The 23,466-nt window shown below is 38.3% G+C and overlaps 1 protein-coding gene across 1 annotated transcript; it reads right to left on the reverse strand.

Annotated features, from left to right (window-relative positions):
- Positions 1–496: 496 nt before the first annotated feature.
- Positions 497–22,597, reverse strand: ncapd2 (non-SMC condensin I complex, subunit D2; the record flags this gene model as incomplete). The annotated part of the gene is made up of 31 exons (XM_079240178.1): positions 497–579; positions 1,515–1,634; positions 1,763–1,931; positions 2,032–2,215; positions 2,806–2,886; positions 3,063–3,157; positions 3,234–3,411; positions 6,151–6,306; positions 8,211–8,334; positions 8,596–8,704; positions 10,025–10,185; positions 10,369–10,575; positions 10,666–10,741; positions 11,804–11,936; positions 12,863–12,999; positions 13,184–13,268; positions 13,546–13,720; positions 13,836–14,036; positions 15,700–15,818; positions 15,957–16,155; positions 17,387–17,474; positions 17,556–17,690; positions 17,773–17,970; positions 19,314–19,461; positions 19,555–19,678; positions 19,785–19,912; positions 21,314–21,459; positions 21,916–22,091; positions 22,193–22,251; positions 22,325–22,400; positions 22,480–22,597. The coding sequence occupies 31 exons, from the start codon at positions 22,595–22,597 to the stop codon at positions 497–499; spliced, it is 4,188 nt and encodes a 1,395-aa protein (XP_079096304.1).
- Positions 22,598–23,466: the final 869 nt, after the last annotated feature.

Genomic DNA, 23,466 nt, shown 5'->3' on the forward strand with positions numbered 1-23,466 from the left:
GAATAAAATAAAAGCATTTCTCCTTTGAAAATTATTAAAATGCAATTCAACTAAAATAAAATAGAAGGACAAGAAAATTGATTAAAATAAAAGTGAAGAGTGGTAGTAATACTGTCGGAGCAAGCTGTGGCAATCCTTTAAACAGCGACTGTCCAAACACAAAACACAAGCACACATTCAAAGCTGCTTACAATGATGGTATAAATTTACTTGGCATAAACCAGCAGACACACAAACCTTCACACAGTTAGTGCCAGAAGTTTTCCTCAGTATGCACAAGCTTGTGGTAAAACTGACACATCACGCCACAAAGTACTCAAACTCGAGCCAGGTTTAATGAAAGATGTTGAGTCTATGCTAATCAGACCATGTTTAGTGCTAAGCATTTATACTGTGTAAAAGTATATATAAAAAGGTTTTTTAAAAAAATGAAACATTTCTTTTAAGATCCAAACATATAAAAAGGACACAAAAACAAGAGTAATAACAGAAGAAATCAGTTTCTGAGGCGAGCTCGTCTGGATGTGCGTGCGATGGGTGTTGTCACTTTAGGGGTCTCACTCTCAGCCATAACAGCATCTGATAAAATAAACAAATAAAATAATAATAAACAAAAGGCATTGTCATACAGTAGCAGAAGTCACAGCTATATCATAAATGACTGGCCAGGAAGCTATATAATTGAGTTTATACTTAATTTTCTGACAGAACACATTTCTCTCTCTCTCTCTAAAGCCATTACTGCATGAGTAAGTGGTGTAATTCAAAGAAACATTGTGATATTAGTGCTAAGGCTCTGATATTAGTGCTAGGGCTTATCAAACTGCGTACTGTGACATTATGTTCTGTGTTAATTGGTAATGCACCATGGAAGGGGAAAAGAAAAAAAGAATCAGCCTATTCCTGAATATTTTATCTAGTCAAAGTAACAGAGCAACAGAAAATGCCACATCAACGGAGCCAAGTTCACTGATTTTAAACTACTTAAGCATTTCAGTGGCTCGTAATCTAATTAAAAGCATGAAAAGACACATTACCCAGTTTAAAACCTGTTAATTAAACAGTCACATTCTCCTTACCTCATCTAATCTAATGCTTGTATTAAATTCAGTTATGTGATATTTGTAATTCATTTTTCTGTCATCTGCAGACCTTGGATTATTGCTGCTACGATGACCAGCCCACTTTCTGAGAGCAAGTGAGGTGGCAAATCTCAAATCTTCTCAGACAGCTGCCTCGCAAGTCTCACTCCACTGGTCTGACACTGACTCTGGTTTATTGATCCTTAAGTGTTTCGTTAACTTGGCAAAGCACAACCCGTAAAAGTGTACTAAAGTACTGATGGCAACTTTTTCAGAATTATTTTGCCACCCAGTTAAGTGCTTGGTTTTCTCACCACTTTTATCATAATTACAGTGAATGCTTTACAATTATTACACCATTTACATGGCAAATAATCATGTTGATAAATGGGAAGAACGTAGAAAGAAAAAAACAAAAACGGCTGAACTCACCCTCCTCATCCTCCTCTTCATCACTGCTGAAGGTAATTACTGGTTTCTTGCACTTGCGAGACTTTTGTGGAGTCATAAAACTGTCATCACCACAGCTGGAAACTGAGGGCTTTGTTTGGCCTGTAAGGGAAAGAAAAAAACAAAACACATAAATGTTTCTTTTGACACTAAACTAAACAACAGGCTGTTTCTGCATATTTCTGTTTTAATCAGCAGGAGAATTTAAGGCAAAGCTCCCAATTTCTGACCTCTCTTTGCCTTTTGACGGCCTCTGGTGGGTAGAGGTGTGCGCACGACAGTCTTCTCAGTAGACCCTCCTCCTTTTTGGTTCTCTTCATGCATCTCAGGGCTCTCTACATTCTCCAGACCACGTGTGTGAACTGCAGTCAGGCGCTTTTCAAACTCTTCTACCTGAGCCTACACACAAATGTATAATGAATAAACGCAACAAGAACCAAAAGATATGCTTGAGAAAACTGGAAATCTTGCATTTGCTTCAAATGGGAGCATCAGATACCTTAAACTGTGGCTTGGCTCCACGACGGAGCTTGGCAGTGATGGAGAGCAGTGGCTGGTAAACTCCGGGTTCTGTTAACTTGTCACTGTAACACTCCCAGCATTCCTGCAGTCTCTTAAAACCACGCTCACACATGGATAAGAGAGACAGAGACATGGCCAAGTCGCACCACTGACGCTCTGTCCTAAAGAGAGTATTAAATGAGAGTTTGAAGGATTAGGAAATAAATCTAATTAGCAACAACAAAACACACATATATCCAGACACTAAATAAAAATTTAAAAAAAAAAAAAAAAGAAGAAAAAAAAAAAAAAGCTCATTACTCATGAACGTGGCATTGCCCTGACATTTGGACCAAATTTAATTTTCCAGGAACCTTTTATGCCTAAATTCACTTTACAATTATATAATATAAAATGTCCTTCCTTTGAGCTCGAAGTATGGATGGAGTATGAGTCAGAGGCTGAAGCCTGGCCAGGCCAGTCACTGCGCTTACCTTCCCAAACTAGAAGAATATTGTTTCCAAGACAAAAGGAGTGAATAAAAAAGATGGCAGTGTGTGTGAGTGAACCGAACTGTGAACTTGTTGTAATTGTAAAACTTTTTCCCACAGTGAAAACGCCCACTAATTACCCACACATCCACCCCTACATCTCGCACAATGAAATACTGCAGGACAGACTCAGAAATTTGCATTTCAATATTATGAGAAAAAAAAAATGAAAGGATAGAGGTTAGTGGTGGGAGGATGCGAATGAGAGAAGATGCACTCACTTGGCAGTCCTAAAGCGTTGACACAGTTTCTCTACAAGAGACTCAGTCTGCCTTTCCTTGGTGATGTAGGAGAACAACTGTCTGAAGACACAAACAAATCCAGTTTCTAAACTAAGTCCAAATAACAAAGATGTTTATTCCCTCCTTAAAAATGTCTGAATTTATGACCGCATCAAACCTAACTGTTGCATATTCAGGATATATCATCTCTAGGCAAAGGAGATGAAAAAACCTTTTAGTGCAGCTGTGAAACTCACTTCATGATGGTGTTGAAGTCCTCTGAGCTCATGCCTCTCTCTGGATCAGACAGGCGGCTGATGATGTCTGGGAGCAGGTTGTAGATGGCATTGTCCTGATGGATGACACAAAGACCAGAGTTTAAACTCCATCAAATTATTCACTCTTTACAGCTTCTAGGATGTGCATACCTTGGTGGCCAGCTCATTGAAGAAATTCAGAGCCAAGCTGATAATGTGTGGCTCTGGGTCAATTAGCAGCACAGCAACCTCGCTGACTTGACCTTTGACTTTGAGCACATCCTTAAGCACCAACTGAGTAAGAACTGTCACAGCTGTCTGCCTCACTGAAGGAACGTCGTCACTCAGCCTGTAGAAGGAAACAAGGGAAAAAGGAAAAAAAAAATCTGACTATGGGCTGGCTGGTTAGCTCTTTGCTTTTCTGGTGACAGGGCAGACCGCTCAACTGTTCTGTGAAGTGAAGTAACTATTTTTTTTTTTTATTTTTTTTTAATAAAAGCCTTTACTTATGATGGCAAGTCCGAACTTACCAGATATTTATTTTGATGGTATAAATCCAATTGTAATGTGTTGTTTGTCAGTATGCAATCTATTACATAACAGTACAGTTGGCGCTGCAGGGAATGGCAGTTCTGCAGGAACACTGGTCCTCAAGGATTGGTTTGAGATCTCCGAGTTAGAGACGTTTGCGAGTTGGTAGTGGCTTTACAATAAAACCACAAGTACAGTTTCAACTAAGGCGGCAGCCATTAATGCACAAAACAATATTAACATCAGTGATATTGATATTGCAAATGGCAATATAGCGATTATGATCACTTTCAAAACATACAAATATATTGTGCAGTGCTCTGAAATAATCATAAGTTCAAGGCCGTTTCCCTTTTCCACAGAATAAGATCATCCATGTTATTTATCATTCATTCATTCATTATCCTAACCGCTTAATCCGATGAAGGGTCACGGGGAAGCTGGAGCCGATCCCAGCAGTCTTTGGGCAAAAGGCAGGGTACACCCTGGAGAGCTCGCCAGTCCATCACAGGGCCACACAGAGACAAACAACCACTCACGCTCACTCCCTATGGGTAAGTTAGAGTAACCAATTAACCTAACATGCATGTCTTTGGACAGTGGGAGGAAGCCGGAGTACTCGGAGAGAATGCACGCATACACGGGGAGAACATGCAAACTAAACAAAAAGACCGCTGTCAAAACCTCACCCAGGCAAAGGATTGAACCAGCGACCTTCTTGCTGTGAGGCCACAGTGCTAACCATTATTCCACCGTGTCCATCTTACTCATCTTCAGATGAAATGTGTAAAATAGGGCTTGTTTGAAAGGAAATGACACGTAAATATTCCTAAATTATATAAAAGTTTATCAACATATGAACAAGTGTGAGCAGTTATTAGCCATTTCCACAGAAATGTGAAACTCGCAAATGAACTTCGGTGCATTTGTTTGCCTTGGATGTAGTCCTCATCTCCAACCACCTTTACACATTTTAGGCAATGAACCAAACGCTGGATGAAAAGTATTTGTTTAAAAACCTGACTTGTTAGATTTGAATAGAATATATACAAATTTTTCAGGTATGCCTAATTTTTAAAAAAAAAAAAGTCTTTTGGGAAACAAAATTAGAGATAAATGACTATTAGAAGAATACCAGCAATAGATGTTGGCATTATTTCAAGCTGGATTAATGAATTAACTGGTACATTTAACTCTAAGCTTACATCAAGCCATTGTTAGTTAAGCCTAAAAGGTTGCTGATACCAAACAAAAGCCACACAGCCTTATAGCTTGTAAGTGTTTTAGCCCAGACAGGCTGTGGCACCACAATCTCCAATTTAGAAGCATTTTCGCCTAAACCTACCAAACAAATAAAACTCATTCTCCGTTTCTTGTATTTTCACCAGAGAGCAGGACTTCTGGCAGAGGATCACACACTTAGACATGCTACTTCCACATGCCAGTGTAGGAGCTTATGACAGCAATGAACAGGGTAATTAATTCTTAATGCGCTTATCAGGAAGCACCAGGGCAGCAGCCATGAGAACAGTGGAGGTGTTGGTGTGTGGGAGACAATTAGGGAACACTCTGAAATGCTTATCGGGAAGAAAACATTACGAGGGCAGTGGCGCGTTAGAATATAAAATGTCTTACATGTAGAAAATACCTTAATGTAAGCACTATCTGCTATTATAATTAAACCTGCACTTCAAATGGAGAGACTTCAGTATCCGAGTTGGCTGCAGGAAAATGGAGTAAATTTGCACAGGAGGAAAAATAGACAGTTTTGAGTTACAAAAAGAAAAAAAAAAAAAAATTACAGCTAAACTTTTGCAAAATTTCTGACTTTGGCTGAAATTATTCATGTCTGCTCCCTTAACCATACTGTGTAATTATGAAATATTAGTCACTGGTTCTAGTCACAACCTAAAACACACCACTAATTAAGCTGTACCTTGTCTTTCAGTAGCCCTGCCTGATGGGCTTTCAGGTTCCACCCAAGTTCATGCATGGTGTTTTTTTTTTTTCCAAGCTATGAATCAATGGTCGGTTCCCATGACAACCACAGAGGTTGGAATATGAAGTACATTATCAGTGTTTGCCAGCACAGATCATCTCAAAGTTTGTTTCCCACCATTAAAACTCTTGATGGACAGAGTAAACTTTTTCCCATCATCTGGCTCAGTGGAGCATTTTGACAACAGCAACACTTCACTGACTGAGAGGGACAAAGAGCGACACGGTGGGATTTGGATGAAAATGGCTCAATTTTACAAGCATGGGGATGTTTGAGGGGGAGGTGGATGGGGAAAAGAAAAAAAAAAAAGGGGGGGGGGGGGGTGCAGGGGTGCAATGAGACACGATTTACAACCCTCCCACTCAGCTCAGTCACATGAATGCTTGTACTGGATGAAAAAACTAAATCAATCTACAGATATGATAATGTGCATCTCCAGGGGTAATAAGTGTATTATACAGAGGGTGTGATGATAGTGAGCTGCCACTGTGACAAGAAGGTTTTCCATTACTAGTCTGATGCAAGTTAATTGTGTGTTAATTGGTGAAATTGCATTACCTTGCATAGAGATTTTGTGTCCAGGGCTCCAAAATATTTGGGAAACGGACTGTGAGGTCTCCAAGGGCTATTATAGCATTGGCCCTTACAATAGGGAGGGTAGACCGTTCCAACACCGTGAACATGAGGCGGATGTTTTCTTCACACACTGATGGGCTAATTTAAAGAAATAACAGCATTAAACATTTTCCAAAATAGTATTTTCTCAGTTTAGCACATTATTGTTTGGCCAATAAGACTTTAAAAACTCTCATTAATTAGAAATTAGAAATCAGAATTACTTAAAACTCAAGTTGCAAGTTATAATACACATTTATTCAGTACAGTACAGCACTGCATGAATAATCTAGGCCAGGGGTCGGCAACCCGCAGCTCTGGAGCCGCATGCGGCTCTTTAGCGCTGCCCTAGTGGCTCCCTGGAGCTTTTTCAAAAATGTTTAAAAAAACGGAAAAAGATGGGGGAGGGATATATATTTTTGTTTTGATATGGTTCTGTAGGAGGACAAACATGACACAAACATTCTTAACGTTTTCCAGCGCTGTAAAAATGTGTAGAATAAATATTAAATTTTAACATTTCTGTAAAGGAAGATTTGCGACATAGCCTATCTATCAGCAGGGCGGGATGCCAGGCAGGTGTTTGTTGTAAACAAAACCGGTGGCTGTGTGATGCGCCATGGATCCCAAAGGGACAAAAGAGAAAAATAACCGAGGAGAACAGAGGATTCAATGTTTCTTGGAACGAATCATTTGTATTCATTGCCAATGCGGAAGGATTGTCTGAATGTTTGCTCTGTAGCGAGAAGTTGTCAAATAACAAAGAGTAATGTGGAAAGACATTTCGAGGGAAAGCATGTGAGATTGCATTACTTCTGGAGAAATTCGAGAAGCGCAAAAATAGATTTAAGTGGATTTCATTTCCAAGCCGGGAGATAATAAAGCGTGGAAAACTGTGGAAAACCGTTCACAGATGGTGACTACATGAAGGAGTCAGTCATCAACATATCAGGACATGTATTTGCTAACTTCAAAAACAAAACCGAAACAATACAGAAAATCAAAGACATGCCCCTTTCCGCTAAGACAATGAAGGAAAAGGGCCATTAAAATGGCAGGCAACATCACCGATCAGCAAATTAAGGACATTAATTCAGCACAAGTTACATCTTACATGCCTGATGTTGAGAAGCTGACCAGTGAAACAGAAGTCACATTAAACGGGTAAGAACATAATCCTTCATAGACACATATTGAGTAACAAAGTGGCTGTTTTTATAAAGTTATTTCTGATTTTTGTCAGTATATATTTGAAATGACACTTGGTAATATAATCGGGTTTTGGTGCTCAGGTCGGAGGATAGCTGCGTTAGTTGCGTGTCTAAAGAGAAGAGGATGCTGCTACGTTTTACCCTCGCACTGACTTGCTTGACAGAATCAAACTGTGTTAATTTGATATACTTTACCTTTTTAAAAAAAAAAAAAAGGCTGCTGGTTTATTTTTTATAAATGCAGGCTGCGTTTTATTGCGCTCTGTTTGTTACCCAAATAAGGGGCGCGTTATGCACATTCCATTTTGTTGTTTTTTTTTCCGAATTCTTAAAAATAAAAATTACATTAAAAAAAAAAAAAATTCGGATTTCCTTATTGCATTGTTTTAATTTAATCAATGCAACGTAATTGTAAAAAAGTTAAACATGAGACAACATCGTACAACAGAGTAATCACGTGGTGCATCATTCTCTACAGGATGCGTTGCAGGGAAAATAAACATTTCATCATTAAGGCTCATTATGTATTTGTAGCCAACTTAGTCATTTTGATAGTAGGCTAATATAGCTAATATAGATACATAAAGCATGTGTTGCCTTCATGATAAGGCTTATATAAGGCTTTTTATTTTTTGCGGCTCCAGAGATTTGTTTTTTGTTTTTTTGGTCCAATATGGCTCTTTCAACATTTTGGGTTGCCGACCCCTAATCTAGGCCTATGCATGTATATTAACTAAATGGATTAGAATAAAACATGCTGTGCATGTCTGTTTTGAAAGATCACGTGTTTACCTTATCATCATGTACTGAGAGAGTGCCAGACATGCAGCAGTCATGAGCTGAGGGTGGGAGTAACGTCCTGGAGCGCTGCAGACTCTCACCAGTAAAGGAAGGAACGCACTCAGCAGGTTCTCCTCTAATCAGATTAAAAAAAAAAAAAAAAAAAAGATAGTGATACATATCATGTAAAGGCATGTCTGTAGCACTTCATGTAATGACCTGCATCCAACTGGACAGTCCACTAGCACCTTGCTACGATGTCCTCTAATGTTTGATTTCATGCTTGTGTTGTTCTCGCTCATATGCAAGTTGCTTCTGATAAAAATGTCTGCTAAATGACTATAGAATAGAATAGAATTTTAAAATGTAGCTGGTTGCAGTGTGGTTGTTTCTTTACCAGCCAGTAATTCGGTTTCGCAGATTTTTCTGATGAGTTCAGCTTCTGTATCTTCAGCGGAGGCACCAATTAGCCCAAGCTCTTCCTCCATGGCACTTTCATTGGCCACCTGCTGTTGAAATGAAGGGATAGCCCATTAAATAAGCTTAATGAAACTCCAAAACACCATTTGAGCAGACATGCTCTTGAAGACAGATGAAATTTTGCTCCAATTTAGAGTAAAAAATTGTAAGATGCTTTTGCTACAGGTGAAAAAATTTATATATAAAAAACACCTTTTTACTTATTTTGAGAGTAGGAACACTACGTACAAACACTTAATACTTCTAGACCAAGGTTAAACACCAACTTGGGTCTTTTATAACTTGTCATTCCAGCCACAAAGTTACCAGCTCCTTTACTTTACCAACAAGGAAAAAATAAAGATGTGGGCTAGAACAGTAAACCCAAAAACATCCTGAGGCTGCCAACTGGTGTGTGTGTGTTCACAACCTCAAGTGTGCACTTCCTTATAAGCCCATCTCAGACTGAAGAAACATGGAAAATATAAATAAATAAATAAAAATAAATGAGCAAAAAACTTCCGAAGGTAATTAAGGAAACGTTTATCTTCCTGTTCCCTGATGGGCTGAACAATTACGCACCATCACTCATCTAGCTGCGCCACTAAAATCTCATCATAAAGCCATCCTGCAGAGACTCACTGACAGTCTCAATGCTTCACTGCACAGCAGGTTGTTTGGGCCTCAGTTTTTACTTTAAAGTTACAGTAAAGTAAAACTGCAGACATACTTTAAAATGATGTTTAATGACAATTAAGCCTGAAAATGTTGAACGAGTTGAAAGTTTCAAATAGGTTTATGTAAACACCCAATTACATTCCACTGCATCTACCAGAAATGAACTAGACTTTCATTAAAATGAATGACCCAATAAGATGAATTAGGTTTTGTACAGCCAGTCACACAGTTAACATAATAAAATAAAATAAAAAAACAGTATGATGCATTATACTGAGTCAATGAGCCAGTCATAGCAAATCCTTCCACTAAAAAGATGTAAAATGATCACGTTGGCATTTTGTTTCTTCCTAAATTTACAAAAACATTTGGCACTAATAGTACAGTCACAACGTAACTGACATCTGCAAAAATGTTGGTTTTTGTTTTTTTTTAAATAGTACAGGAAAAAGTAGACAATAAAAATATTCACTTGGAATTTAAAAAGAGAAAATTGACTAAAAGCAACAGAGCATGTTTATACTTGTTACCGTTTGGTCAGAGTGAAAATGAAAGAAAAAGACCCTGCTTTGCAAACGTACCACTCACTCTCTTAAAGGTCAAGTGGCTGCAAATACTTAATATTTAATTGCTACGTATCATGAACACTGTATTGTATAATCTGTAAAAGTTCAACAACAGTCAATTACCTTAGCTTTACTGGCTGGTCCCTTTTCCTTCTCCTCCCTCTCCTCAGTCTCTCCTCTCCTCCTCCGTAGTTCTGCGCTCACACTGCGCTCAAGGTGAGACACCTGCCAGAAAGCCACGCATCCACACAGAGCCAACAGCTGCGCCAGACACATACAGTTCACTAGAGGAAAAGAAAGGTACATAGACAGAAGTCTTAATAACACAACTAGTGTGTTGACCAAGTCTAAGCACAGATAAGTCATACACCATCAATATCAGCATCAACATGTGTCAATACGGCATAAACAAGCATTCAACACAAAAGTCTGCATTACAAAGACAAATTATGATTCACCTTGTTCACCTTGCTCATTGGACTCCTGGGATCCATCTTGCATTTGGCCAACATCCCTGTTGACTTCGCCATGTTCTGCGACCTGTTCTATTAAGAGGCGAGCGCTTCGCTGGAGCAGTCGAGAGCACAGCTGGTCTGGGGACTCGGCCAGGAAATAGATGAGACGAACCGCCTGTTCCATAAAGCTTTGCCAGTACGTTTCTTCCATCGTCACACCTGAGGCAAATGTAGTGACGAGGTAACAAGTGTGAAAAACTAAGATGAGGACAGAAATAAATGGCTAAGATAGACTGTGTCAGCGTTTACCATCGGCGATGGCCTGTGTGAGGCAGGTAAACAGCTGGTGGTCCTGAGGGAGTCTGAATGGAGTTCCTTTTGATTGCTGTTAGAAATGCATGAGAACGTTAAGCATGTTTACGTGGATAGTGGCGTTGAGCTATGGCAACAGCTCTACCTTGCCATTTCATAAAATTACTAGTGGTGGGAAAATAATTGAAAAATCAAAAATTTGGATTTTTTTTGCTTCACAATTTACAAAATTGATTTTTTTTGTTAACCAAATAGATTTTTTTTTCAAATAAACAAAAATAATTCTTTATGAAAACTGTTATTTTTAATGTTTTTATTGATCTTTTTACTTGTTTTCTTGGGCATTATAGGAGCAGAATTATGATCTGGCTACGGTGTTGTTTTTTCCTATTTGAAATCAAGAAAAATATTGAGAATTGCAATTTAAAATCAATTTGGCCCAATCAAATCGGGACGAAAGCATATTGTCAGCCCTAAAAACTACTGTACCCAGATACTGCAAAAGGGAAATAAAGTTATTAACCAATGACATGTCTGAGGCCGCAATGCAAATCAGCAATATGGTTGTTTTTAGCTTGGAAGAGAAAATGAAAGCAAGACTGAGCGAGAAGTCACCACATTCAACTAGGAATAAGCAAGGAGCACAAATCATGTCGAGTTGTGCTACCCAGGAGCCAGCAAGGAAGGCATTTCCTTTTAAGAATTTATCAGTGCCCCGATTCTTCCACCTGCACGTGACCTTGTATAATTTAGTTATCTCTGAGTCGAACATGTCAGGCTGAATGAAGCATTAAAATCATTAAAAGCATAAGCAGAATAAAACAAAATCAGGCAGTGTCATCAGCTGGTAATATAGCTACATTACCATATTCATAAATACCCATTTTCTGAATAAAAAATAAATAAATTAAAAAAAAAAAAAGCTCGGCAGTCATTTCCCAAATTATTTTAAAACCAAACAGCCTTTTTAGATAGCTCAAATTTTAAAATGAGCAATTATGAAGACTGATGAGATTAAAATTTTATATTAAATGAAAAATTCATTTGAATCCCACCCAAATCCACTAACCATTATCTAAAAGTTGAGATGGTTGTCAAGAAATGCTTAAAGGCAAACTGATTCACATATTCTTACCCTGACATGGTCAGTGATGCTGCAGATGGTGATAACTGTGTCTCTCGCTAAAAGGAAGTTCTCAGTCACTTTTTCTCCCAGAGCCACTGAACAAAGAGTGTCCAGGTTACTGAGCACCACTTCTCTCTCCGCCCTGTTGCAGATGCATATATGAAAAAGAGATATTACAAACAGACAAAGTATATCTTTTATAATCCAATGTGTTCACGTCTTTATGTAAAGTGAGGTAATAACACTGGCCCAACATAACCCTAGCTACTCTGTGCTGGCCTTGCCAGAGCTAGGCTGCTGCCCAGATAATGCATGTAGGAGGATGGGTTAGCAGAAGCAGCAGTGTGGGTGTACTGCAGATACTCTTTACTCTCTCTCTTCCCTTAAGCAGTGGCATTCTTTGAGGTACATTGAGAGAGAACATTGAATATATAGATAGATGCATCTAAGAAAAAAAATAAATAAATAAAAAAAAAATGTATTGGCAAGGAGCCAGGTATATGGTCGTGACTTTGATTACAATGAAGAGGAGCCAAGGCTGGGCTTGTATTCTGACTAATGAGGATTTGCTGAATGTTAAGTAGCTAAGGCAGGCTCAAAATGTATAAAAAGAGCCATTAAACAGGCAGGAAAAGGCACAGATTCATATGACCTCTTCACACCATTAAATGCATTTAATTTTTTTTTTGGTATATTGAGAAGTTTTAGTTAAGATACCATCACTATGATGCTTTGTTTACAGTCTGTCAACCAATCAAAGCTGTGTTTACAAGTCATGAACGAATCAGATCGATGCTTTAATTCAAATCACAAACTAAAAGCAGCAGAAACCAGCAAAAGTTAAATTGAGGATCTTTTCATAATCAAAAACGCTTGATCAAGTTTGAAGTAAAACATCAAACTATTGACACACAAAAAAAAAAAGCACAAGACAAATATGCAACATGTAACTACGGAAATTCCTGTAGTTTGTCGGGTAGGAGATTTGATACTTTCGTTAATAAGCTTGTTTTTCTTAATGTCATAGGAACTTTATCTCTTTGGAAGTTCTTTAGGGTTGTTTCTTACCGTGCTGCCATGCCCAGAAGTAACACTGCAGCTCGCTTGTGTAGGACGGAAGTTTCTCTTTTACCAGTAAATCTTTCCCACAGCACCTGAACTACAGTGGACTGGAGACTGCAGCCACTGCCAAAGAACTCCTGTACCTACAGAAACATGTTTACAGGGTTACAAGTCCTGGTTTGCTTTAGTACAAGGCATTTCAATTCAAAATGCCTCACCACAAAATCCTCCCAGTGAGCACTTAATCATTTTTATAGACATATTGAGTTTCTGTATCAGATCATTCAACAATGAAATGAGTCATACGAGAGTAATAGAGTTACTCACAATTTCCTCAAGACATTGGATAGTTCCCAGAGATGCGTCTACCATCAGCTCAGAGAGATTATCGACAAGAGTCTGGGCTTTCAGCCTAATAAAAAAAAATATATATATTGTTTTGTTTTGTTTTTTCCTTACTGCAAGGTGTTGCTTTGACCTGGTTTTTAAATAGTGCGCGCGCACTTAATCATTTTTATAGACATATTTATAGACATATTGAGCGCACACACACACACACACAAAAGCATGCAGTCAAAACAAAATTTCCCTTGAGATTAATAACAAATGCATGTTAATAAAAAAAAAAGTGTATCAACAGGCTCATACTTGTTCTCTTGTTTTCAAGTGCGTTAAGTTTTTCTACAGACCTGACAGTTTCTCCTTGAGGGTTCAGATACAGGCGCCTGTAGGCCTGAACAACCGCATCCTTAATAGCAGCATCAGTTGACCAGACCAGGGGCAACATCTTCCTCACTCCGCTGACAGAGTTTGCAACACTGAATTCGCATACAGTCACACAAAACTGCACTGCCTCCTGGACCACTGAAAATCAAGCAAATTAATTTTCATTTCATTACTATTACTATACATTACTACATAACTATTTAAAAAAAAAAAAAAAAAGCTAAATAAGACATTAGGGGATATAGTTTTCTACCTGAAGTGGTTTTCCAGTAGAGCATCGTGTTGATGACAGAGATTGCCCTCTCCACTTGTAAAGCAAAGGTCTCTGTGTCTCTCAAGTATTGCACCAGCATCTCCTGCTTCTTCAGCTCCCCATCCAGTCCATCTTTATCTCCCTCCTTCTGTGGGGTTGGTGGCAAATTCTGGCTGATCTCTGAAGAGTCTTCGTCCGAGCCTGAGGACAAATTCAAAGCAAATATTATTTATAAAGCACTTTTCATGCCAAGCAGTAACAGCATGCTTTACATCATTAAAATATATATATAAAAAAAAAAAAACAAATCTGGATTTTCCCCACAATTACACTCCTACTAAGCCAGAAGTGCCACAATCGTGCAGGTTTTTTATGCATCCCTGTTCCAACATACTTGACTCCAACTAATCAGTCATTCCGCAGAACTTCATTGGCTGTTGGATCCATTTAATGGAAGCCAGTTATGCTGGAACAGGGATACGATAAAAACCTGCAGGACAGCGACTCTACAGGACTGCCTTTGGATACCCCTGTACTAAACCCAAGCAAGAACTCTAGCTCCCATTTTCTGTCTCTGAACTGAATGAAATTCTGAAAATACGAATAAAACTTAAACATAATAACAACTGGCTTTCACTGCTGTGAGGAAACAATATTTTGGGGAACAATCCACACCAGGAGCCAGTCCACCCATAACCACAGCAGGCGCCAACACAGCAACCACCCTGGTAGAGCGGGGTCTACATTACAGCCACAGGGCAGTATTAGTGCAGAACACACCCCCGCCCACCACCCTACATGCAGATAGGTGTAGCGTCAACCCTGCAGACTGAGCAGCCAAAGCCCCCAGTGCAGTGAGACCCAATGAGAAAAACACTTGAGTTAATAATATATTTTGAAAGTTAAAACACAGATTAAATTGACCTAAAAAGCAATAACTGATAAAAGCAGCAGTTTAACAGTATGTCAAATAATGTACTAAAACATGACAAAATAAACCAAGAGACTATATGAAAGAAATAAAGAAAAAAAAAAGGAATAGATACTATAGCAAATGTCGAAGAAAAAAAAAAAAGGTATAACATGCTACACTAAACATCTTTTAATTACTGCTCGATTAAAGCACTTCCTTGAGCGGCAATAATTACGTGACAGTCTTCCTTTAATGTGTGAAGGCTCAACTATACAGTATACTGTATTCAGAATAACAGAAAAGCTATCGGCTGAGCAATTTCATTCAAATTCCCTTTGAGGCGAGGGACGAACAGGCCAATCTTACAGAACCAGCATGTACATCAGCAGACAATTACTGTGCAAGTGCTAACTTAAGTTTTGATGAGCACTTGAAGTAGAAGTGGCTCTGAAGTAAAAAGGAATTAAGTTCCTTGCATTGATACAAGTGGTTTTCTACCTTTTGTCTGTTTCGCCCCCTTAAAGAAAACGTTTTTTTCAAGATTTCAGAGCCCAAAGAAATCATTGTAATTGGAAAAACTGCACAGGAAAATGAAGAATGAAAGCTTGAAATATTATAATTGCAGTTTAAGGGGATTTTAACTGTCATTATACTGATAAACTGCTTCAAGTTGTTTCAAGCACTTGTTTATTTAATAAAATGACAGTTCTTCTTGGGGAGGACTGAACATTGTTGAGTTCAGATAATTATTTGTGGAAGTGTGTATCATTAACTGTCATCAAGCAACATAAAAAACATGAATAAGACGAGTACTTTAGGAGTTGTTTTCATGCAGAACATATTAGTCCTGTTTTTGTAAATGAAACATATTAAAAGGCGTAATAAGTCTTGCATACATGGAGAACATCAATCTGATAGAGGTGTGTTGGGTGATCTGTGAACAGCTTTTACCTTTGAAAATTAAAGCCAGTGTGTCCATCAGATTTTCGGTGTTGAGAGAGGAGAGAGAAACAAACATCCCAGACTCTGGGAAGCAACTGTGAGCTCTAACACAAAGCTGAACAGCATTCCTGCAGAGAGGAAACAAAGACCTTTCACATTACATTCTCGACTTCATAACTCTGCGGGAGGTTTAAAAAAAAAAGAATCTTAAGCATTGACACAATCAATTAACTTTTACCATGGCCACCACTGATGATTGCAATCACCTGTATTTGTTGATTCGCAAGTACTGAGCTATCTTCACTGCAGTAGCTCTGTCATCTTCTTCTGCCTGTTCTTCCTCCTCCTTGTCCTCATCCTGCTGCTCCTCCTTTGCGTCACTTGTAGGTTCCAATACGGTCCTCACAGTCTCAAGAAGCTCTGGCTCCATGGCAGCCCACAGCTCAGACGCTTTTATCACTGTGACTGCAGGAAGGAATAAAATAATTCAGTGGTGGTTGCATGTGGAAAAGCTAAAAAGAAAAATGTGAAACAATGTTCTGAAAAATGAAAGTAGCAGCAGGATAAATTGCTTTTCACTAATTACCATTAAGAATCCTAAAAGTGATGTGTGGCTACAATTCTACACATTTTTATTTTGTTTTCTTTCACAAAATACACAAAATACACTGCGTCTTTCTGAAGGTAATATCAGCATGAATACATTTACAGCTGTACAGAATACAATCTGACTGCAGGACTAAAGTTTTTTTTTTTCTTTTTCACAAAACACTGCAAGTACACACATTAACAAAATTTTATTAAAAGATTTTCATGTAGTTGGAAAAAAAAAAAGAAAAAGATGCCATTACACCATTACTAAAATGCAACAACTTGTTATAATAAAAACTGGGAAAAAAGACAGACTTGTGTTTTGAAGTGAATTGAATAATCTTCCATTGTTGTGAGATTTTATATATATATATATATATATATATATATATATATGATAAAGGGAGTGGTTATAGAAATAGGTTTGGGACTGGAGAACAGAGCTCAAATCTTCAAGTGGGCAACGGAGGTCTACCATGAATAAAGACCTTAACTGCCAAAATCCTGCGACCCCCACACACAGGTATTTTAGTTAATATATCTATATTTCATATAGAAAAAAATGTATATTCCAGTCCAAGAAAAAAAGTTTTGCAAATTGAAACAAGAAAACGTTAATTCATACAGCATGGGTAAAGTTTCATGTGACTTTTTTACAAGCTCAACACCTGGCATGTTGAGGTGGGCCCTCAGATTACCAAAGAAGCAGCTCATAGCTCACTGAGCAGAAAGAGAGCAGAGTGAACTTATTGCCTTTTATACATACACCCCCACACACCAACACACACACTAGCACACTGTAAGGCTCATCCTTGTGATTACGCCACTGTGACTTTAAAGGAATAATTTGGGGTTGAGCCCAGTCACTGTCGGCAGGCCCTTACAGCAGAGCAGGAATCCTCCTCTGCACTGCCAAGATTACCTGCCAGTCAAGGCAAAAAGGACCCTGCTCTCATTCAGTGAGCTCGCATTCGCCTTGGTCTCATCACTGGGCAAAGAAGAACCTGACCAAGAATAAAATTAAGCTGCAGCAGAGGAATTTTTTTTTTTTTTTTTTTTTTTTTTTTAAAAGGAATTATTGTATGACCACAAAGGTTGTGCTTACCAGGTGCTTGTCCCTCTAATTTCATTTTCATTTCTCTCAGTTTAGTTGTCTCTTTCTCCAAAGGTTTCTTCAGATCTGCACTGCTCAGCTGCAAGATACAAACACATCTTAGTGCTAAAACAAAACAAAGTCAGCTTCTCTGCTTCTACATGATGCTTGCTTGTGTTACCTTGCAGCTATATGGATTATGTGCAATAAAGGCTGCCAAAAGCTGGATGGCACTCTTCACTGCATTTACAGACTTGTCCATCAGACGTCCCACAGCAAGCTCCATCACCTCACTGTACCTACACAGGGGCAATGCCTGAAAGCAGAGATCTCTTAATTCCAGGACAAACTTCAGTGTTTTGGTTTAAAAAATGCACCAAGTGTGAACAAAAGCATACTTTGCTGTTGACGATGCGAGTGTAGACCTGCAACACGCGAGCTCTGACGTGAGAGTGTGTGTCATGCAGATGTTCCTGCAGTATGTCAAAGAAGCGGTCCCGATCAGCTTTGCCAGACTCATCTAAGCTGTCACCACAGAGGACACGAACTAGGATCTCGCCCAGCACCTCACACACAGCAACACGCATTGTATGACTCTGCAACAAAGTATGAAGAAGAAGAAGAAAAAAAATAAATAAATCAGACTTTATTGACATTCAAAGAGATCCTCAAGACAAGAGGAAATATGCTCTCTCCTTTATACAAGTGCCTCAGGAAGCCAAACAGGTCAAATGTATCAGAACCGTGCCCTCAGATTACCAAAGACAATACTCACTGCTCACTGAAAAGCAAAGAGAGATGGGTAAACTTCTTGTCTTTTTCACACACACCCACACACAACACTCACATGACACACATAATGTCAGCATCATTCCCAAGCAATTACTCCATTATGACTGTAGAGGAATAATTTGGTCTGAGCCAAGTCACTGTCGGCAGGCCCTTACAGCAGAGCAGGAATCCTCCTCTGCACTGCCAAGATTACCTGCCAGTCAAGGCAAAAAGGACCCAACTCTCATTCAGTGAGCTCATATTCGCCTTGGTCTCATCACTGGGCAAAATATGGTTGAAATATAAACAAAAGAAAAGAATTAACATACCTGTTTTTGCTTTGTTTTTATTTTTATCTCATAATCTGTGCATCAGTGAAGTTTGCTAAAAGACTAGTAGAAATATTTGCAAAAGAATCAAATCACATCTCATGTTTGTGTTGGAAAAGTCATTTAGTTGTGAAGACTCGTCCCTGAGTTGTTCAAAAGATATATGGTGGCCATCATCTGTAACCATTTGAAATACAAAATTCTGTGGGACTTTTACATGACAGCAAATAATGTGAAGAATAAATAGAAAGTCTTGTTGCATACACCAAGAAATGAATTAATGGAATGTTACTGTTTTATGTTGCTGTATAGTCAAACTAAAACTCTTAAAGCATCTCTTTATAAACCTCCAACATGCAATTATTTTCTTAAAAAAAAAAGAAAAAAAAATAGAAAAAAGGTAAATTTGTGCATATTTCAATGGCATTTTGGAGCTCCAAGTTTTCTTGAAAACTGTAAAAATAATGACCCTACATTTACAGAGGGACATCTAGCCGTTTATGGTTATATTAATCATGTTCTGTTTACTCAGACCAGGATGATGACCCCAGAAGGGGTTTATAGCACTTCTTATTTCACAGAAAACATAAATATGTGGATAAATGTAGCATTCCGCTCAAAGCTTGATGGAAACTAACACTTACTGTCGTTTTTAAATAGTTTCCCCCCCCTGATTCTTTCAACTTTTTCTTTTTTAAATTATTAAGTTTTGTTTACATAAGGTAAATACAAAAAAAACAAAAAACAAAAAAAAAAACAACATGAAGGACAACAGTGATGTTGAAAAAAACAAAACAAAAATGGATTAGGAAAAAAAAAAAAAAAAGCTGAATGCACACCTCTCCTTCCAGATGTGTGATGAGGACACTTATGTTGGGGATCATTAATTCAGGTACCAGTGCACCGAGTTCTGACAGGAAGGAGGCAAAGGCTTTGACACCTGACCCCTCTCTGGCAAGCTCTTCACTTGACTTCTGACCAATTTCCCTGGGGGAAAGAAATATGAACTTTGAACCATAAGATATTTACCAAATAAAAGATGCTACAACAGCTTAATTGAAAAACAGATCGTGTACTGACCTTATGACCTCTCCTATGATTGCCCTCACTCCATACTCTGTGCTCCACACAAACACTGCCTGAGCAAATACGGATGACAGTTGCTCAAAGTGTTGTAACAACTGAATCACTTTAACGCTTGCACCTGTAAGAGTCCAGAGAATATAGATTAAAAAGCATACAAAATCAGACATACATGCTCTCATGCTGCATGACACCTGTTCGCAGGGCTTTAAATAACAGACACTAACCGAGAAGGTGATTATACTTTTTGATCAGCAGTCCCAGTAGATGAATTATGCCATCTCTAGTGGGCTTGCTTTTGACGTGGCTGATGGTTGGGTTCTCCAGCAGCTTATAGCAGCAGCAGGTCACACAGCTAAACAGGAGTGAGCACATACAGTTTGAGGTTTGTTGAGGTATGAACAAAAGGCAGCCTGAAGCCAGGATAATACGTGGGTCAGTATTCACCAGACCTGCATACATTGTGATAAATTCTGAGATAAAAGCTTTGATTGAGAGCAGACCAGACAACTAAACACTAGGGCAGGCGTAGGCAACTCCAGTCCTCGAGTGCCGCACTCCTGCAAATGTTAGGCGTTTCTCTGCTGCAAAACACACCTGGCACACAGACCTAATTAGCAGTCCTGTGGAGAACTTGACATCAAACTTTGCACAAGTCTGCTAATTAGCCACTGATTTAAATCAGGTGTGTTGCAGCAGGGAAACTCCTAAAATTTGCAGGACTGTGGCACTCGAGGACCAGAGTTGCCTACCCTGCACTAGGGGTAGGCAAAAAAAAAGTCAATTTAAATACAAAGTTGTAATTTTTTTGTTTTGCAATCTTTATTTGATTTTTTTTTTTTTTTAAATTAAAAAATAAATAAAAGTTTTGGTTTTTTTTAAAATTTTCTTTTAAAAGTTTATATGTTTAGATTCCAAGTTGAGAAAAAGTTGCCACTTTTCTCTTGCAGCGGGCGAAATGTTTCTCTTCAGCTGTCTAGTAACACATATCTGTTTTGGGCAACATTATATATTTTTAAAAAAAAAAAACCAAAACAAAACAGGATAACATTTAAATAGAAAACTGAGAATGGGGGACAACTTGCAAAAATGCACAGATTTAAATCCTCCACCATCACATTTATTGTCAAAAGTGTTTACACACTTTGGATTTTTTGCTTTGATGGGAAAAGCAGAGTTGGACATGTCAAAAGCTATTTGTAAGCTCTGTAATGCACATGTGGCGTACTGCGATAACGAGACTAAAGTTACTGCCCACCTAGCAAGACAACATCCTGAGGTAAATGCAGAGCTGATAGCCAAACGCACCGTGACAGCAAGCTAACTTTTATATGCAGTTCAAGCTATAAAAGCTATAAGTTCAAACAGCTGGTTCAGATATATTGCTACTGAATAAATCTCAAAAACTGAAACACAGTTCATTTTTTTTCTTTTTGGGAAATCTGGCTCATGATATAGTCTATAAACTTGGTGCAACTTACATGCAACTTTTTCACATGGCCTGGTATTTAAAAAGCAAACTAAATATTGGCAATATTGAGAAATCATGGTTTAAATCAAATCGACAAACAAAAAAAGTTTTAAAAAATAGAATTGAGAGAAAAAGCATGTTGTCCCAGTCCTACTAAACTTAAACTGTAACAAACATTTTCAGGAAAGGAAATGAAAAAATATCTTATTGAGTTTACTGTGAAACTAATGAACAGTAAAAATGAACTTAAACCATCTAATTAAGTAGATGCATAAGCCTAATCACCTGATAAACTCCTCCTCCACCAGGGAAAGATTCCAGAGGGAACGGATGTCCAGCTGGAGCAGCTGTACAAGGGCCTGCAGCACCCTCTCTCTCTCCGAGTCCCACTGCATCAGTCCTTCTCCACCAGATTTGCCTTTTTTTCCACCCTGCCCAATACCAACAAAATAGATCAAACAAAGAAATGACTGTAAAAGTTCTAATTAATTAAATAAATAAATACAAGTTTCTAAATTAACCTTTGGTTTTCAGATCACAAAACATGCTATCCATAACTGCCAAACCAACGTTTGTGGCTGTAACCTTTTGCAAGATGATACAAATAATGGGAATTCATAAAAACACTAACAAATATCAACATGTCATGTACTTATCTCTCGCCCATTTCTTTAAGAACTGCAGATGTTGTACAAAGTGACAAATTGAGCAATGCAATACAACTCAACCACACTACCAAGCCTACCCATCTACCATCAGGCTAAAAGTAATGTTCTCTTGGTCATACTGGATCATAAATTTAGCTATGATCTCATCACTGGAATTTGTTTATCAAACCTAATTGTAAAAAACACTGCCCAAGTATTTTTAACTTTGGATTATCATACCTTTCCTGGTGCTGTGATGATATTCTGTCGGTAGGAGACACTCTCAAGATTCTCAGTGAGTTTGCAAAGCAAAAAAACACTCATTTTAACAGCATTTAGTTTCTCTTTGCGTTCCGCAGCTGACAGGGAGGCTGACACCAGAAGTTCTGGTAGGGAAACAGCCAGGCTACTAACCACTGAAAGAGAGACAATCTGTTTAGTGGAGCAGATAATCAGCAAACATATCAAGGCTTTTTACTTGACAAAAATAAATTATATAAATAAATAAAAGTCAAACCTTGCACAAGCAAGTCAAGAGTATCCTCTTTCACTCCAAGATCCACCGTGTTAAAGTGCCTTAAATAGACAGCAGTTTAGTAAACTCCTCAATGTGAGTAATAACCACAAGCTTCACATGATCAATACTTACTGTAAAACACTATAGCCTGTGTCAAAATGTTCCAATATAGACAAGGGTCCTTGGCTTCTCAGTGCTGACTTGAATCCTGATTTAAAAGATAGCATTCGGTTATGTAGTAAACAAAAAACGAGCTACACAACTTCTAAATATTAATAACTACTTACTACTGATATGGGATGGCAGCTGTTTTGGGGGTACCACATCCTGAACAACGTACTGGTTGATCCCCCCGGTCTTTACCAGATCTCCGAGGCACACAGGCACAAAAAAGTCCCAAGACATAACTGCGTCAAGATAAATTATAACTATGAGGCAAATCAGTTTGGTCTGTATATCATGTTATCATGCTACAATTACAGAGGATGATCACAACTTAAATCATCTAAATTCCGTTAGCTAGAAAGTTTAAGTTAACTTGAGACCGCAAACTCTGCAGAATGACTGACAAATGAAAACTGTTTTAAGACTTAAATTAATCGAACAGTAAAGACAGGGCTTTTGCGACACAAGCTAAGCAGACAAACAGAAGCTAAGGCTAGAGGGCTAATGAGGACTGCTAAAATAGCCATTAGCACAAAACTTGTCAGCTACAGCATTGTTTAGGAGAAACGGCTGTATGAAGTTATTTATCCGCTGCTATAACAACTTAAAACATAGGTTACCTGTAATGGCTGCAGTGCTGTTAGCAGCTGTTTTCTGCTGGAAGCAACTTTTTCACTGTAGGAGAAAACAAACTCGCTTGCTTTCTTTTTCCCCGTCTACAAACAATATGTCTACAAACGGTCCGAGTCGCTTTTCAAATTTTTTCGGCGATCGCGCCAAGGCGACGTAATAATTACGTCACATTTCCGCGCCTTACTTTTGAGCTCGACTAAATACTGCCACCTGCTGGATAACCACAATTAAAGCTGCATCTTGGAATAACACTATGGAAATCATTAGACAAATGACCACAAAGGAAAAGTTATCTTCTTTTTTTGAGGTAGTAGCTGTATTCAAATGATTGACAACACAATCATTCCATACCAATATTTCAGCTACAAAAATTACATTGCTTTTTAAAAGTGTTCATTTCTATGTTGAACCCAATCAAATGTTAAAACAAAAACTACAGGTGACTAATACTGTCAAGATGCAACATGTCTTAATTT

This window comes from Telmatherina bonti, assembly GCF_933228915.1.
Source record: "Telmatherina bonti genome assembly, chromosome: 5".
NCBI classification, from domain to species: domain Eukaryota; kingdom Metazoa; phylum Chordata; class Actinopteri; order Atheriniformes; family Telmatherinidae; genus Telmatherina; species Telmatherina bonti.